General features: G+C 55.5%; 1 protein-coding gene and 1 long non-coding RNA gene across 6 annotated transcripts; one reads left to right on the top strand and one right to left on the bottom strand.

Annotated features, from left to right (window-relative positions):
- The first annotated feature begins 15 nt into the window (after positions 1-15).
- On the top strand, positions 16-10,295 carry DPH1 (diphthamide biosynthesis 1). Of its 4 annotated transcripts, none has more exons than XR_006549620.1 (14): positions 16-171; positions 1,981-2,133; positions 2,256-2,319; positions 3,934-4,055; positions 4,441-4,598; positions 4,718-4,839; positions 6,470-6,538; positions 6,938-7,094; positions 7,209-7,309; positions 7,982-8,060; positions 8,335-8,475; positions 8,631-8,738; positions 9,464-9,559; positions 9,835-10,295. XR_006549620.1 is itself a non-coding variant. In XM_025280878.2 (13 exons), exons 1-12 carry the CDS (start codon positions 111-113, stop codon positions 8,718-8,720), a joined length of 1,317 nt encoding a protein of 438 aa, XP_025136663.1. In that variant the 5' UTR covers positions 16-110; the 3' UTR covers positions 8,721-8,738; positions 9,464-9,601. The 4 variants fall into 4 exon arrangements, 1 of the variants encoding a protein (XP_025136663.1); XR_006549621.2 differs by lacking the exon at positions 16-171 and adding an exon at positions 226-543; XM_025280878.2 differs by lacking the exon at positions 9,835-10,295 and having other exon boundaries at positions 9,464-9,601.
- LOC102390532 lies at positions 7,809-16,498 on the bottom strand. 2 transcript variants are annotated; one of them, XR_006549623.2, is made up of 2 exons: positions 13,831-16,498; positions 7,809-10,712 (listed from the first exon to the last, which is right to left on the bottom strand). It is a non-coding gene; the product is annotated as an uncharacterized LOC102390532 (long non-coding RNA). The 2 variants fall into 2 exon arrangements; XR_329459.4 differs by having other exon boundaries at positions 14,825-16,498.
- Positions 16,499-17,346: the final 848 nt, after the last annotated feature.

Below are 17,346 nucleotides of genomic sequence, written 5' to 3'. Positions count from 1 at the left end.
GCCCCGCAAATCCCCGCCCCTCGCTGGCCGATCGGCGATCTATCGCACTGTCTGCGCTCTCTGCATTCTTCTAGCGTTGTCTTTTTGGTCCCAACGTGGGTCCGCTGGCGATGGCGGCGCTGGTGGCGGCCGAGGCCGCAGAGTCTTGCAGCCGAAACGGCCCGGGCAGAGGTGGGTACTAGGACGCTGCGGCCTCCGGACTTCGCATCTCGGGGTAGGGCCCCTGAGTCAGGGTCAGGACCAGCCCACTTTAACGGCGGCGATGCCGTTCTTCGCCAGATTCGGAAGGTCTCGTAGTCACTCGCTCCGAGTCACTGTCGCTGGAGTCCAGGGGGACCGGTCTTTCTTATGCGACCTTAGGGCACCATCGGAAACAACCCCTCCTAGAAGCTTGTAGTCCTCAAGCCAGAAACTCTGCCTCCCTGCCTTGGCGGGCAGACAGACTCATGAAGACTCAAGGATGAGACGGACCCGACGGGGAGGGAAGGAGTCAGGCGTGTTGGACGGGGCGTTCCTCAAGTCTGCCTTCAGGGAATGCTTTACGTAAGAGGCACAAGGTTTCATTAACCCGGCACTTATGGAGCGCCCGCTGAATGCCAGGCCTGTGCTAGGTGCAGGGACTAGACTGCAACCCTGCTCTCAGGGATCTCACCGTCTACCAGCGAATACTGACGTAAACAAAAGGTTACAGCCAAATGGTAAAGAAGGAGGAGCCTACTGGCCTTTGGGAGAAATTGAGCTGCTAGGACTAGCGGCTCCCACAACCCTGCAACCACTAGGGACTTGGGCCTGTCAGAGGAGCTTCTGTGAGGGCCGGCCCAGAGGCATTTAACTGGTGTTCGAAGGCCTTTGAAACAACTGAGCAAGTACCATAGCAGTGGTTACATTCAGATCGGGACTTAGGGTCCCAGCCTGCCATTCTACTTCTCCACTGCACCATCACCATCACCACCCCTGTGTCTACTGCTGCCCCAAACACGTACCCACACACAGAGGCTGAAGTGTCAGTCTAGCAGGATCTCTGGTAGAAGTTCTGGCAAATAGTACAGGCTCAATAAATACTCGCTGAATGAGTCCATTTCTCGCCTTTTCACACTCTTGAACTGTCTGGTGCCTAAAGAGATGCCCAGGTTGGGCTAAACTGCATTGTGGGAAGTAAGGATGCCGAGTAAGGGGCTGTAGGCTTCCTAAAGGACTACAGTGTTTCTTCTCCTTTAATCTTGGGGGTGGGCGGGTTGTAATTATTTGTGTCCCTACATTTCACCCTCTAGACTACAAGCCCTTAAAGGGCAAGATCACTTTTCTGTCCTTACCTGTTTGCCTACAGTCCTGACTAGAGTGTATTCTTTCCAGCCTTCCAGGAGTGGGAAGTGGGGGAGAATGATGGAACTAGGGAACTTAAGTTGGTTAAATGTATGGTGCTTATTTACCTTTTGAATGAGGAGAGGGAAGAAGCAAGAATTAACCAATGTAGACATAGTCAATGGGAGTCGAGTAAGGAAGAAAGTCTTTTAAATTAGTACTTAAAAGTTTGTTTATAGATCTTATATCTAGGATCTCAGAACTTCAAGGCTTTCTCGGGGGCTGGGAACAGAGGGACATTTTCCCAGACTGATTGGGCTGGCTGGGCTCTTGGGCTTTCCTCAGGATTGTTCTCTATCAAGGGGCAGTTGTGTGGATATTTTTCCCATTTGCCCCTCAGTTGTGTCCCCTGGTGCCAGCTCTACTCTCAGGGTGAGCTACACATTCAAGTCCTTGATTCCCAATAATCTCATAACATGGAAATTAGTTACACAGGCTTCCTCCTAGCTCAGTGGGTTGTCTCTCCAGCTTCAGGATGAACTCAGTGGGGAAGAAGGCTGGGCCAATCTCCTTGGCTTCTGGGATCTGGGCCTTAAATTTGGGTGGCATTAACAGTTCCATCAGGTCTGGCTGTGATTTAGGCCAGGCACCAACTCAGGCCTCTCACATTTATCCTAGGTCGAGCCCCTCGGGGCCGCTTGGCCAATCAGATCCCAGCTGAGATCCTGAACAATCCCCAGCTGCAGGCGGCCATCCAAGTCCTGCCTTCCAACTATAACTTTGAGATTCCCAAGACCATCTGGAGGATCCAACAGGCCCAGGCCAAGAAGGGTGAGCCCCCCAAGCTCTGAGCTGGAGTACGGGTGGAGAGGTGGTCTGACCCAGCCAGGGGGGTGTTCCCATCCCAGCCTTTTCCCAGCCCTGTGCTCTCATGTCTCTGCTCTCTCTTGCAGTGGCCTTACAAATGCCCGAAGGCCTCCTCCTCTTCGCCTGTACCATTGTGGATATCTTGGAAAGGTGAGCCTTGGGGCACTGAGGAAGCTGAACCGAGACCTTCCCTGTGTCCATTATATCTCTGGCTATCGACATCCTTTTTTTTCCTTTCTGGACCTCTGCCTTACTGTGTTCCTTCCCACAACCATACACACACCAAGGGAAAAACCCCAGTCTGAACTCCTAGCCTGCTACAATATCTCCTTGTCTCTATAAATCTCCCCTTCCCTAAAAAAAAGAAGTTGGGAGGGAGAAATGAGTCAATTTCATTGTCTTCAAAGCTGGGCCCAGAGCAGATGGTGGGGCCTCAGGAAGAAGCTGAGAGCCCCTAGAGTTGACCCTAGAATGGGCTGGGTGGTCAGCGTGGGGTCTGGCTTTGGGGGGAGACTTTTTCTCTGGCACATTTGGAGGAGTGGGGCAAGGGGGCTTGGCAGCAGGAGAAGCGCCTAGGAGATGGTATTCAGTTCCTCCACCTCCCTCATCTAAGTTTCTTCAATACAATGAGCCATCGTCAGGAGGGGGGTGAGTGCTCAGCCATCTGGAACCAGCACAGGAACAGGGAAGGCGAAAGAAGAAAGGGGAGGTCATCTCGTGATGGGAACCTCCCACTTCCCTGCTGCTGCCCTCCCCCCATCCCGCTTCGCATCCCGCAGCCACAGACTCACTTCCCTGCTCCCACCCTCTTGCCCCTTGGGGATGCTCTCTGGGGCTCGGGCCAATTTGCATACATTTTAATCTATAAAAAATTAAGTGCTCGGGCTGACTCAGACGCCTGGGCTGCATTCTAAGGAGCTGAATAATCTGCTTCTGTGCACAGCCTGATTTGGGGAAAGGGGTGGTGTGGGGGGAGGGGGCGCTGCCTGGCAGCAGCTCAGCGTTCCCCACCACACCCCCAGGAGAACAGGGAGACCCCCCCCCACCTCCCTGTCCCTGAGCCGGACTCCATGCCCCAGGGGTGGGTCTCAGGGAAGAGCTGGGCCCCTGGCCCCATTCCTGTGGTGAGTTTAGGGGCTGTGGGGTCTTCCTCTCCCACCCCCATCCCCCAGTGATTCAGGCCTGGCAGCAGATCCCATGGCAGTGCGCTGGCCATAGCCCACTCTTCTGACGCATGAGGCATGTGGGCGGCACCATGTGCTGTGGGGGAGCTGTTCATGGGTTCCCCCATCCTGGCACAGAGGGCCTTGACTAAGGGTGGGGAGGCAGCAGGGGTTCTGGGCGACTGGGAGGTTATGCGCATCCACCACGCGTCACAGTGCCAGGGCGTGGAAACGGGTGTCTTTGCCTGTATGTGCGTGCACCTGGCTCTGGGTGGGATGAGTCAGGGCAGCGGAGGTCTGTGGTTGACCCATATGTATTCCAGGCTGAGGCCTGGAGGGTCCTTCTTGCAGTTGGAGTCCGGGCAGAGGAACCAGGGCGCTGCAGAGTCCGTCCGCATACAGCTAGAGTTCCAGGAGCTGCTGCCAGACCTGGGGGAGGTAGCAGCTGGGCCCCTCCTACTCTGTTGGCAGAAGTGGCAGTTGCCAACCCAAGGGATTGGGGAGGCAGGGAGAGCAGAGCTGGGCCCTGAGATATGCCACATTCCGGTCTCTCTGCCACCTCACTCCTTGTGTCACTGTCCCATCATTTCCACCCCCACAGGTTCACGGAGGCCGAAGTGATGGTGATGGGAGACGTGACCTACGGGGCTTGCTGTGTGGACGACTTCACTGCGAGAGCCCTGGGAGCTGACTTCCTGGTCCACTATGGCCACAGCTGCCTGGGTATAGGCTGCCAGGACACCCAGACCCGGCAGGGAGGTGGAAGTGCACGCTCATCTCCATTGCAGTGCCTGGTGCTGCTTGCACGCTTGGGTCCCTCCTGGCGTCTGGGATGGCCTTGGCCTTCCTGTTCCATGGGTGGAGCTTGCCTTTGGACTTGGTTGCCTTGGAAACCATGCTGCTGTCCCAGTTGTGGGTGTTTGAAAGGCTGTTGGTAGTAGAGCAGGCTGGACCCCCCAGTTGAGTGGCAGAGATGGAGCTTCTAAAAGACCCGTGACACCATCCTCCCCACCTCCCTGAACCCCCCGACTGTCCTCAGACTGAAGCTGCTTGTCCTCTGCCCCTCTTGCCTTCCAAAACAGTCTCCTGAACTCTTTTCTCCTCCCAGTTCCCATGGACACCTCGGCCCAAGACTTCCGGGTGCTGTATGTCTTTGTGGACATCCGGATAGACACTGCCCACCTCCTGGACTCTATCCGTCTCACCTTTCCCCCAGCCAGTGCCCTTGCGCTGGTCAGCACCATTCAGTTCGTGTCAACCTTGCAGGTAAGTGAGCTGGTCTCCGGGCTCTTCCTGGGTCCCCACATCAGGTGCTCCAGGCTGGTTCTCTGGGCCTGGCTCTCCTTCCCCGTCCACTTGCTTCCCTTCCCTCATTCTCCCTACAGGCAGCCGCCCAAGAGCTGAAAGCTGAGTATCGTGTGAGTGTCCCACAGTGCAAGCCCCTGTCCCCTGGGGAGATTCTGGGCTGCACGTCCCCCTGCCTACCCAAGGAGGTGGAGGCTGTGGTGTAAGTGGAAAATGGGGGGCCAGTCATAGAGACATAGGAAAAGTTCCCTAGGTTCCTCTGAACGCTGAGGTTCATCGTCCAGGAAAGGAAACTGAGTCTCAGATTCCTTAGCCATTCGCTCAAGGTCACCCTGCAAGATGGGGACCAAAGAGGGTTTCAGGTTCCCCAACTCCCTCTCCAGTGCTCTGGCCAACATCCAGAAGACTATCCCCAGGGTGGGGCAGGAATGAGGGCTTCATGGAGGGGGACAAGGGTGGGGCTCAAAATGGTGCAAATATAATTGGAGAAGATGGATGGGCACGCCCAGGCTGCAGCCCCATTAATTTAGCATCTGGACAGCTAACAAGCAGGAGCAGCGTGTCTCCTGCCGCCTAATTATTTTAGGTAATAGAAATGCTTAATGTTGTGTGAATGCAGCCAGCCTCGGAGCCGACAGCTCCCCCCACTAAGACTGAGGAGGGGAGTCCCATTCTTAGCTAATGGCAGGGAAGGTGGGGGGGCAGTCCCCTGACTCAGCCCCACTTCCGGGGCTGCTGATGCTGCTCCTACAAGCTTTGCTGCACCCACATAGGACATCCCTGCCCCCAGAGAGGCCCACATCAGGGCCTTCCCTTTTCCTGACAGCCCTGCTCCCAGATGGGCATTCCCTCTTGCCTGAGCATACATAACTCTGAGCTCATACATGCCTGCCCCTGGGGGCTTCGGGTGTCTGTTGGAGGGAGGAACACCCCGACTGTGTGTTGGCCATTCATCACAATTCGGTGTGTTCTCCCAAGAGAGAAGGAGCTGCCACGTGGACTGTCTTCCATGCTGTGGCCTCTCCATGATCTGGGAAGGTACAGTTAAGGACAGCATCTCCTAGCCCTGCTTGATACAGCCTGGTGTTTAAGCCTAGAATCAAGTCCCATGTATACTGCTTAACAGAGCTGTATGACTTTGGGCAAGTTTCTTAACATCTCTGAACCTCACTTGTATCTTTTTTGAAATGGGGATTCAAGTTTCTCAACATCCTTGAACCTCACTAGTATCTTCTGTGAAATGGGTAGCTTGGAGGATTACCTGTTAGGACTGAGTGAAGTCATACATGTCAGGTGTTTAGCCCAGGCCTGGTACACAGAAGGCATGAGCCCAGTAAACAGTGGCTCTTATTACAGTTCAGTAACTGGACCCAAGAGCTAGTTTGAGCAGAGAGTAGTCAAACTATATATACACCCTGAAAGCTCATTTATGGCCCAGATGACACCCTGAACACCACTTCCCACATCCGTACTGAGCTAGGTGAGGGACAGTCTGTCCTCCTACCACCACGTTAGTCTCTCTAGAGCCTTCCCATGACCCTGGCTGGCTCTTTCCTCTTCCCCTAGAAGGTTCGGGTGGGGATAGGGGCAGTTCTTAGACTCTGCATTACATAATTAGAGGGGCCTTAATGGTCCTCCAGTTCAAACTCCTATTTTACATGTGAGACAGCCAGGGCCTTGGGGGTGGGAGAAGGGGTTTTAAAGGATGGCTTGTCCCAGTTCATATACACCGCAGTGTAACCAGCCAAGAACTCAGTCCTCTGGACCTCCAAGCCGGTGCCTGCTTCTGGTGCCCCATCCCACCCTCATGGCCCGCTTTCTCCCTGCTGCAGGTATCTTGGAGATGGCCGCTTCCACCTGGAGTCTGTCATGATCGCCAACCCCAACATCTCCGCTTACCGGTATTGGCTAGACTGGGCTGACCAGCTGGGAAGGGGGTGGAGTCCCCTGCCCCTGAGACCCTCAGTCAGCCCCAAATTTCCTCACCCTGGGGCCGCTTAACAGCCCCCAGCCCTGAGGATCTGAGGTTCTAAATCTGGATCCCAGACGTAGGGTTGCTGCTACACAGCACCTCCTCATCCACTGGATCCACAACCAGATCCTAGAACCCTCTCTCACTCATGCCTGCTCCAGCTGTGGAACTGATCTTCCCAGTAGCAGTCTCTGCTCTTGCCTCTGTTCCTAATTGCCTGCATGGAGCCTGAAGGTTCCGAAGACCAAGGTGCTGCATGAGGGAGCTGTGTATACGGCACAAGTTCTGTGAGTGGCTGTCCCAGTGACCCTGACAGCTTCTTTTCCAGATACGACCCTTACAGCAAGGTCCTGTCCAGAGAGCACTATGACCACCAGCGCATGCAGGCCAACCGCCAGGAAGCCATAGCCACTGCCCGGTCAGCTAAATCCTGGGGTCTCATCCTGGGCACTTTGGGCCGCCAAGGCAGTCCCAAGATCCTGGAGGTTAGAGGGCTTTGGGAAAGGGGACTAGCTGGGAACCCAGCTGAGAAAATCAGGAGGCCCAGGGATTTACTTTGGCTGCTTGATCACCCCAGCTCTGCCTCCCTCTCCCAACAGCACCTGGAATCTCGGCTCCAAGCCTTGGGACTTCCCTTCGTGAGGCTGCTGCTCTCTGAAATCTTCCCCAGCAAGCTCAGCCTCCTTCCCGAGGTGGATGTGTATGTTTCCCCACCTTTATCTATCTAGCGATGTCTGGCTAAGGAAGCTTAGAATCTGGGTTCTGCCCATTACCTATTGCAGGCTGGAGTCAGTGCTCCCATGACCATGAAATTTTAATGTTTAGAGAGCACTCATTTCGCAGGGGCTACTTTTGGCTATGGGTCAACCCAACTTTGTCTGGCTGGGGGCTCACAGGCAACGGCTACATCATAGTTGTTCTGTGTGAGTTGAGTTTGAGGGGTGGTTGGCACTTGCATTGGACCAGGCGCTAAATTTTATCCTGGGGTCTGATTGCAAACATGCTGCCCAAGCCCTCTCTTCAGAAAGTTCATCGTCAGGTACTTCCTGACCATCCAGTGGTTGAGACTTCACCTTCCAGTGTGGGGGGCTGCAGGTTTCAATTCCCTAGTTGGGGAGCTAAGATCCCACATAAGATATGCAATATTGTAACAAATTCAATAAAAACCTTAAAAAAAGCTCACATTGGAGGAAACAGAAGAAAACAATGCCATAGTGCTATTCTAAACAGCAGTGGGCGACAGTCTTTACTTTCAAATTAATAGTAAGCCCCGTTGAGTGTGTTGGGGACACAGTCATGTTCTTCAGCATGCTGGCAGGAACAGGGAGGCTACCCCCTCCCCCAGGATCTGACCTGATTTCCCTTCTTATAGGTGGGTGCAGGTGGCATGTCCACGCCTGTCCATTGACTGGGGTACAGCCTTCCCCAAGCCGCTGCTCACGCCCTATGAGGTAACACTAGGTTCTGAAAATCCCTGGGGGAGAATGGGCTTTACCCTTAGTTCTGTCCTGGAAGGGGTCCTCAGTGGAGCAGCACTTAGGTTACAGCGGAGGCACTTCCTAGCTGTGTGGCCTTGCGCAAGTCCCTTCCTGCTCTCTGAACCTCACATTTCCTTTCTATGCTATGGGTATAATAGGACCTTCGTAGGTCATCGTGAGGACTGAATTAAATAATCCTGCGTAGAAAAATGTCCGCAAATGTTACTGTCCAGATTTTCTCCCCCAGGCGGCGGTGGCCTTGAGGGACATTTCCTGGCAGCAGCCCTACCCTATGGACTTCTACGCCAGCAGCTCCTTGGGGCCGTGGACGGTGAACCACGGGCGGGATCGGCTGCTCCAGGTCCCAGGCCGGCTGGCTCTGGGGAAGGTAGGAAGGGACACCAAGAAGACCGAGGGGCCTGGGCGCGGCCGCCCAGGCGGCGCGAGCCGAGGCCGCCGCCCTGCGGCCGCTAAGGGAAATGCACGACAGCGGGGTGGGGAACGTCGCAGAAGCGGGACCGTGACCAAAGTCTGCCACCCCAGGTTCAGGGAGGGCCCGCGCGCCCCTCTCCAGCCGCGGCTTGCGAGGCTTGCAGCTGCAGAGACGAGGAGGTGTCGCCGATCGCTCCCTGAGACGCTCCTGGTTCCCAGGTATCAGCCCTACTTGTGGACCTGCCGCACCCTCTTCCCCGTTGTCATGGCAATGTTCGCTTGCTCTGAGGCCCGCCTCCAGGGTTGTGGCTGTATTGGGTCCCGCCCTTCGTCTTCAAGTTCCGCTCGGGGAAAGGCTGCTTCCGGTTCCTCTGGCGCGCACGCGCTATGCAGGATGGCTGCGCAGCCGCTTCTGCGGATTTTGTGTCTGGCGGGTTTTCGGCAGAGCGAGCGGGGCTTCCGTGAAAAGACCGGAGCGCTGCGGAAGGCGCTGCGGGGCCGCGCAGAGCTCGTGTGCCTCAGCGGCCCGCACCCGGTCGTGGACGCAGCGGGGTCGGAGGGCGCCAGGCCAGACTCCGGTGAGAGGAGCCCTGCCCGGAAATGCGCCCAGAGTTTTCTGTCTTGCCTCGTCCGCGTAACACCTGCCTGCACACAGCCACCCTGTCCCTCCCCACATTCCTGCCATCCTCCCACTTCATTCTGCCCATACACCACGCCATCTCTGCCAACCTAGCCCCTTGCTTATATTCCTGCCTGGCCCTCCCAGACTTCTATCCATCTCCTCTCCAGGTCAGTGTGTTCCCCGCCTCATTTTCCCCAGACTTGCTACTCTGCCTTAACCACCTCTCTTTCCCTCATTCCCAAACCCTCCCTCACTCCCTTTATTTCTTTTCCCCTGGATTTCCCCTTGCCTTAACTCTGTACTCTCTCCTTCGTCGCCGTAGGACCCTGCCCTCCGGAAGAGCAGCCTCGAGGCTGGTGGTTTTCCGAACAGGAGGCAGACGTTTTCTTGGCCTTGGAAGAGCCCACGGCGTGCAGAGGTCTGGAGGAAGCTCTGGGAACGGTGGCACAGGCACTGAACAAGCTGGGGCCTTTCGATGGGATCCTTGGTTTCAGCCAGGGGGCCGCGCTGGCCGCCCTTGTGTGTGCCCTTGGCCAAGGCGGCGATCCCCGCTTCCCTTTGCCCCGGTTTGTCATCCTCGTATCTGGTTTCTGCCCGCGGGGCCTTGGCCTCATGGAACCCATCATGCAGGGCCCCTTGTCACTGCCTTCCCTCCATGTCTTTGGGGACACTGACGGCGTTATCCCCTCTCAGGAGAGTATGCAGCTGTGTAGCCGATTCGATGGAGCCGTCACTCTTACCCACTCTGGTGGCCACTTCATTCCAGCAGCTGCACCCCAGCGCCAGGCCTACCTCAGGTTCTTGGACCATTTTGCAAACTGAAAGCTCTACAAAGGCCTTTGCCTTTGCATCCCCTTTCCACTCCCCCCACCCCAATGACCTTGATGCAGCTTCTGTAATTCCTGCGTTTCTTTTTCTACCTAGAAATCTCCCCTACTATTAGGGCACCTCACCATCTCCAATTAAGAGACAAATATCAGTACTTAAGACTCAAATTATATAAGCCCAGCTCTGCACTCAAAGAAAAAAAGGGGGGAGGATTAGGAGGCCTCAATGGACTTTGACCTTGGCATCCTGAATGAGTAGGGGGTGACAGGAAAAGCTGAGACTTTGCCAGCGCTAACTGCCACACAATAAAGTGATTTGGATTTTAAGCATCTTTTTCCTGGAAAAGATACACAGAAAACTCATTTTATCTTTTTTTAAAAAGTGGATTCCTGGCCATCAACACAGCTTCCAGGGCAGCACCAAGCAGCGAGGTGTTTGCAGTTGCGAACCCCTAGGACAAACTCATGCATATGTGCACATGGACACATTTTTGGTGAAAGTCTTAAGTCCCAAGCTGAAGGAAAGGACTCCTCCCTGGAGGAGGGAAGAATTTACATCTGAGAAGTTTAGGGAAGAGACCAGTTGGCAAAGCTGTGCCTGGGCCTTACTGAGTTTTAGCTCCTTTGATCCTGATCCATAAGAGTTGTGTGTGGGCCTGTCAGAACCAGGTTCATGTATTTGTTTTCTCCGCCGTAGCTGTCAGCTTCTCTGAACCGTGAGTGAAGGATGGGATGGTGCTAGACCTAGATGGAAACAGAGCACAGAGGTAACCTTTTTCCAAACTTAACCCTGTTTGCAGAGCTGGAGATGGATGCTACTCTGTAGCGGTCACAGCCAAGGCCTAAGCAGCCTATCTGGTCTGAAAGTGCTGTTAGTTATTGTGAAAGTGGCTCAGTTGTGTCCGAGTCTTTGTGACCCCATGGACTGTCCATGGAATTCTCTAGGCCAGAATACTGGAGTGGGTAGCCTTTCCCTTCTCCAGGGGATCTTCCTGACCCAGGAATTGAACTGGGGTCTCCTGCATTGCAGGCAGATTCTTTACCAACTGAGCTATCTATTCTTAGGCACTCTAAAGACTGCTCGCTTTAGCTATTGCCTGCACTTCCAGTGCCTTCTTCCCCAGGCTGCCCTGCCTCTGCAGATTCACCAGTTTGTTCCTTTTCTGGAAGATTGCAACATATCCTATCTGGCCCGCAAGCATGGCTGCCCCAAGTAATTAGTAATTGAGCAGGAATTGGGGTTAGGGAACTGCAGCACAAATGCCGTAGCCCATCCTGAGGCAGCCACACTAAGAGCCTTAAATCACCTGAAATCCTGAGTTCCTCACTATGGATAGCAGCTTTCTGAGACTTACAAGGGCTCCTCAGGTGCACTAGTGGTAAAGAACCTGCCTGCCAATGCAGGAGATGGTAAAAGACGCTGGCTCGGTCCCTGTGTCAGGAAGATGCCCCCAAGGAGAGCATGGCAACCCACTCCGGTATCCTTGCTTGGAGAATCCCATGGACAGAGGAGCCTGGTGGGCTACAGTCCCTAGGGTTGCAGAGAGTCAGACACGACTGAAGCGACTTGGTAGGCACCATGCAATATTTAAAAAAAAAAAAAAAAAAGCTAGATTTAAATGCCTAGGCAGAAAGTGGGGGTGGGAAGGAAATTCTGTGCTACAGTCTGCTACTGCCTTGCTCTTGGTATTTTAAAGGGACCCCCTCCTTGGCAAAAGGAAGAGACTGAAATGCTCTGAATTACTCCTATAGACCTATGGGATTTGGGCCATAGAATTTTAGGGGAAAAATTGGGTTTGTGATAGTTAAAATTTTAGGAATGGCACACAAAAATTCAGATTCCTTTCTTCTCTGGAAATAAGCAGTTCGTAATGAAAAGCAGTGAGTAAGTTTGCAGTTAAGGGCTCACAAGCCCTCCTGGCAATCACAGGCTTCCCTCTTCAGCAAGGCCTCAAGAGGTGAACATGATGCCTTGCATACCACAGTTGCTGCTACTTGGAATTATTGGGAGGAGTAAATGAGAGAGGGAAAGACATTTGGGGAGTGAATATTAAGGCAGTGTTTAAAGTTGGAAGGGTGAAATTGAAGACCAGAGCAGGATCTGGTGAAGCAGAAGTGAAAAAGGTGTCAATTCCCCTGAGGATCAAAATGTATGATGGGCTTCCCTGGTGGCTCAGATAGTAAAGAATCCACTTGCAGTGTGGGACACGTGGGTTCAATCCCTGGATTGGGAAGATCCCCTGGAGGAGGGCATGGCAACCCACTCGAGTATTCTTGCCTGGAGAATCCCCACGGGCAGAGGAACTTGGTGGGCTACAGTCCACAGGGTCGCAAAGAGTCAGAAAATTAAGCACAGCATAGAAGGAAACATGATATGATCTACGTGTTCCCAACAAGTTTGATACGTCATTTCCCATCGTGCCCACCAGGAACAATGGGAAATAGGGGGTTATTCCCCTCCACACAGATTCTATGGACCGTTTGCATCAGGATCATGTTAAACCTTGGGTTCCTGGGAACAACTCCAGACCTACTGAGCTAATCACTAGGACCCAGGAATCCGCATTTTGACAAACCTTCCTGGTCACTGTCATGCAATGAAATGCTGGAAAACCACTGTCTCTATAGAGTGTAAGTCTCTGGTGATTGAGTGAGTGAGTGAAGTCGCTCAGTCGTGTCAGACTCTGCGACCCTGTGGACTGTAACCCCCAGGCTCCTCCGTCCATGGGATTCTCCAGGCAAGAATACTGGAGTAGGTTGCCATTTCCTTCTCCAGAGGATCTTCCCAACCCAGGGATTGAACCCAGGTCTCCTGCGTTGCAGGCAGATGCTTTAACCTCTGAGCCACCAGGGAAGCCCAAGTCTCTGGTAAATATGTGTAATTTGAAAAAAACAACAACAACATTGATTCTCAGGCACTCCACTAGGAAGAGGGAAACAAGCTCTCTGGCTAAGAAACATTGATCTAACATTTTCAACTCAGGATAATGAGGTCCAGAAGACAGGAAGAGGAATATCATCTATTGAGTGCTAACTATGCAAGGCCTTGTGCTAAGCAGAAGCTTTAGTTACCTAGTTTAATTTCACAGCTTCATAAGGTAGATGCTAACCTAGTTTTACAACTGAGACAAGAGGCACTGAGAGGCTAACTTCCCCAGAGTTGGATTCAGATCCAAGAACTGCCGTTCTTGACCTTGACTAGTCATTTTCTTCTCTGCTGCTGCACAGAAGATGAGCAGAGAGGCCACTACTCACCACTGGACAGCATGTCCTGCAAGGGCCTCACCTTCCTACTCCATAAAGTAGGTTGTGGGTGTGGTGCCCTGAATGATTTTCAAGATACTCAAATCCTAACTACAGTCAGTCCTCTGGTTTTTCCCCCTCTTCTGACCACTTGCAGATGGGTTCAAACTGCAAAAGACTTCATCTCTTCTTTCCAAATCATCCCTGCCATTTATCTTTTCTACCTGTCACTCCACCTTAGTTCCTAAAGCTCTCGGGAGAGAGAGTCCCTAAGCAGAGAACCCTCAACAGCTTCAGTCCTAGAGCTTCTGCTCAGAGAAATGTGTCCCCCCACTCCCCTGTTCATTCTCAGTGCCCAGAGCTGGGGTCTCCCCAGCACCACCACCTCCTTACAAGGACATAGTAGCCTGCTGCTGCTGCTGCTAAGTCGCTTCAGTCGTGTCCGACTCTGTGCGACCCCACAGACAGAAGCCCACCAGGCTCCCCTGTCCCTGGGATTCTCCAGGCAAGAACACTGGAGTGGGTTGTCATTTCCTTCTCCAATGTATGAAAGTGAAACGTGAAAGTGAAGTCGCTCAGTCATGTCTGACTCTTAGTGACCCCATGGACTGCAGCCTACCAGGCTCCTCCAGCCTCCTCCATCCATGGGATTTTCCAGGCAAGAGTGCTGGAGTGGGGTGCCGTCGCCTTCTCCACATAGTAGCCTAAGAGAATATTTAAGATCAAAATAGCGTTCTGCAGTTTTCAACAGCCAGTTGGTGACGCCAGGTGGGGCCTCCTGCCTCCATGTGCTCTTGGCAGGTGCACACAGTCTGCCCACCGATGTGCAATGGATGCCAGAATCAGGTGCCTTTTCATCTAAGCCCTCAGTGTCCTTGGGTGGGAGACAGGCAGTGTGGGTGTTGATTAGCTGTGAAACCAGCACCAACTGTGTTAGAAACAGTTTAGAAAAGGGGAAATGGAGAGGTCAAGAAAAATTGCATCAATGGTGGCAGGGCTGGGTTGCATTAATCATTCCCAACACTGTCCCTCGGTGGTCCTGCACCCAGTATCCAACAATCAGCCCTGAAGTGGGTGATGGTGGTGGCGGCAAGTGACAGGCAGAATGTTTTTGAAGAGGTCATTGCTTACACTTCACTAGCCCAAGAGGACTTGAGCTCCTCTGGTATTTACTCCCCCTCTTTATGGCTAATTTGAGACAGTCTAAAATTGGAATCCAGCACCTAGAGATAGAGTGAGGTGAGGATGCAGGTATGTTCACAAAGCCGTTTAGGGACGGGTTAACTTTACAAGCTTTACGCTTCCTGAGGGTCGGGGATCCTTCTTATCCTTCAAGATTCGGAGGGAAAGAGAGAGGGAGGGAAGGCCGGGACTCCATCAGGCAATGGGTTCAAGGTTTACCCTTTGCCCTCTGCCTACTCAGCTAGGGGTTCCTGGAAGAATGAGGTCGTGGCGCATTTAGAAAACCTTTCCTCCGTCAACCCCCTTCGGTTCCCAGGAACCCCCGGTTCGGTTGTCCAGGTGCCTGCGGCCTCCCTCCCTCCCTCCAAGGAGGTATAAAGAACCCAAATCCCAGAACTCCCCATTCTCTCACGGTCCCTTGGCTGCAGTACCTCGGCTAGGAGGACAGGATGGTCACTGAAGGGGACAGTCAGACATACTCCGTAGAGCATACTCCGCTTCCTTCTCTGCCTCGTTGGATGCCCGGCTCCGGAGTAGCCCGCCTCCCTATGCGGCACCTCCCGCCACCCCCGCAGACACATGGGCTCTCGACACGCCGCCTCCGCTTCCTCCTGATCTGAGTCTCCCCCATCCCGCCGGGCGGTGCGCTGCGTGGCGCGGCGCGTGGGCGTGCTGCGGGGCGACCATGGCTGTAGACTGTTACCTCCGGTTCCCACAGTAACAATCGAAAGCCACGGTTGCCCTGGAGACGCGGGGGCGGGGCGCGCGCTGCTGACGGCACCACGGCAGCTCGGGTTGGGCTGACGTCAGGACCGCGGGGTGGGGGGACAGTGGGGGACGGCGGCGGTGCGGGCGGAGGGCGGCGCTCGCTGCAGGGACGGGGCTCTGGGCTCTTGGCTCTGCGAAGTGCGTGTGAGCCGGCAGCCCCTCAGTAGCCCCTGGGGACTGGGGACGGGACGGCCCAATGGCGGTGCCCTCGCTGGATCAGCACCGCGGACAGCGGCGGCGCGGGCAGCGATCGCGGGGCTGAGGGATCTTCGGGGACCGAGGGGCCGGGGGCGCGGCAGGTGGCCGGGTCCGCGGTCCTGAGGCGGGGCCAGGCGTCGGTGGCCGTGACTGGAGACTGTTACTGAGGGCGGCCCGGGCAGTAAGCAGTCTAGAGCCAAGGTGCCGGCGCGCTGCCCGGGCAGGGTGGCTCCGTCGCCCACAGCTGGGGGCGCTGCTGCTCTTTCTGCCCCGCGTCTCCAACCCTTCTCGGCCCCGGCGCTTGCGGACAGGCACGCGGCCCTTGACGTCAAAACCCTGTGACGTCAAAGATGTCCCTGCGGAGAGGCACTTCCGGCTGCGGGGGGGGGAGGGGCGGGTGATGGGGGCGGGGCGGGGCAGTCAGGCCGAGGCCCCGCCCCCGCCTGGTCCTGAGAGGACAGCTCCTCATACAGAGGCGGGAAGTTGGGGGCGCGGAGGGACCAGCTCGACGGGACGGGGAGGGGGCGCCCCGGCTGAATGAGGGGAGGGATCCTGAGGAAGCTGCGGCACGGGGGCGGGTAGGTGGGCGTCTGTCTCTCGCCGGCGCCCCAGCTCAGCAGACCGGGGGCAGCGAGGCTGAGTCACCGCTCTGCGGGGAGGAGAGGAAGGGGCGCGTCTCCTGGGGCGCCAGCACCTTCGTCCCACTTTCTTGGGAGGATGGCGCAGGAGCCCCAGGAAAAGCCGTAGGGACTCTGGTCGGTCCTCTGATCGATGCTCCTCCGAAGTGGTTGCGTCTCCATCCGGGCGCAGGCAGGTGCTGCTCGGGGTTCTGCGTACGCCTCTGGCTCCAGCTCCAGCAGCTGCGAGGGGACCCTCGTCCCTTCCACCCTGTCCCCAACCCCACCCCTTTGGGGCCCCTCTAACCTGCCTCCTGTCGGTCTCCTCCTTGCCTTCCAGTCCATGTCCGTGCATCGTCCATCTGTCGCCCATTGGTCGGTCGGTCCCGCTTACCTGTCAGCTGTGTTGCGCCCGCGCCCGCTCGCCTCCCGCAGCCCGGCTGGCGCGGCGGCTTTTATAGGCACGCGTAGTACTCGTGCGGCGGCTCATTCATGCGGCCGCGGCTCCTACACACTGACGCGTTGCCGACGTCAGCAGGGAATTTAGGAAACGGGAAGAGGGGCTATTTATAGTGGCGAGGCGGGGGGGTGGGGCGGGGTGATGGGGACTGAGGCGATGGGGAGCTGGGAAGGGGAGGAGGGCGCACGGAAGCAGGAACGGGGAGGGGAGCTCGCGCCCCCCGTACGGGTCTATAAGGGGTTAACTTTCCGGAACTGCGGGCTGGGAGCCAGCGAGAGGACAGTGCAGGGAGTGTGGCCAGGCCCATTATAAATGTATTCACTCTGGGACATCTGGGGGCTCAACCCCAGCCCACCCCCCGGCTTTCCAGGGTCCTCACCCAGTAGCCCCTACTCCCACTCCTCAGTTCCTGGACCCGACGGCTCTGTAACATCACTGGATGCCCCGCGGTGGCGGCGTTATACCCCTCAAGGCTACTGTGGTGTCGTCACCCTTGGGCGAGGGTGGGGGGAGGATGCGGAGAAAAAGCTGGACCCCCGGAGGGGCCTCTGACATCACCTAAAACTGTGGTGTCAGGGACATGAGGGGAGGAGGGGGGAGTCCAGGGGGTTGTAGGAGGAGGCTGGGCATGGAAGAAAACGCTCAATGGGAATCCAGGAGCTGGAGACCCGAGGGAAGGGAGAAAAGTTGAGGAGAGTGGCTTGGACTTCCCAGAAATGAGCAAGAGAGTGCTCTATGGGGGAGGTGGGGGAAAGGTGGCAGGAGAAGGGAAAGGAAGCCTCAGTAAGTGGAAGGGAGGAAGACCAGACCACAGTTTCAGAGCCTGACTCCCAGCAAGCCTCATTTAGGACCCATCTGTGGAAGGAGGGACTTTGACAGCTCAGCAGAGAAGAGTCTTGGGGGAGGGTAG

This window comes from Bubalus bubalis, chromosome 3 (assembly GCF_019923935.1).
Source record: "Bubalus bubalis isolate 160015118507 breed Murrah chromosome 3, NDDB_SH_1, whole genome shotgun sequence".
Classification (NCBI taxonomy): domain Eukaryota; kingdom Metazoa; phylum Chordata; class Mammalia; order Artiodactyla; family Bovidae; genus Bubalus; species Bubalus bubalis.
Note: the sequence above shows the minus strand (reverse complement) of the source record. Positions and strands in the feature narration are given on the sequence as shown.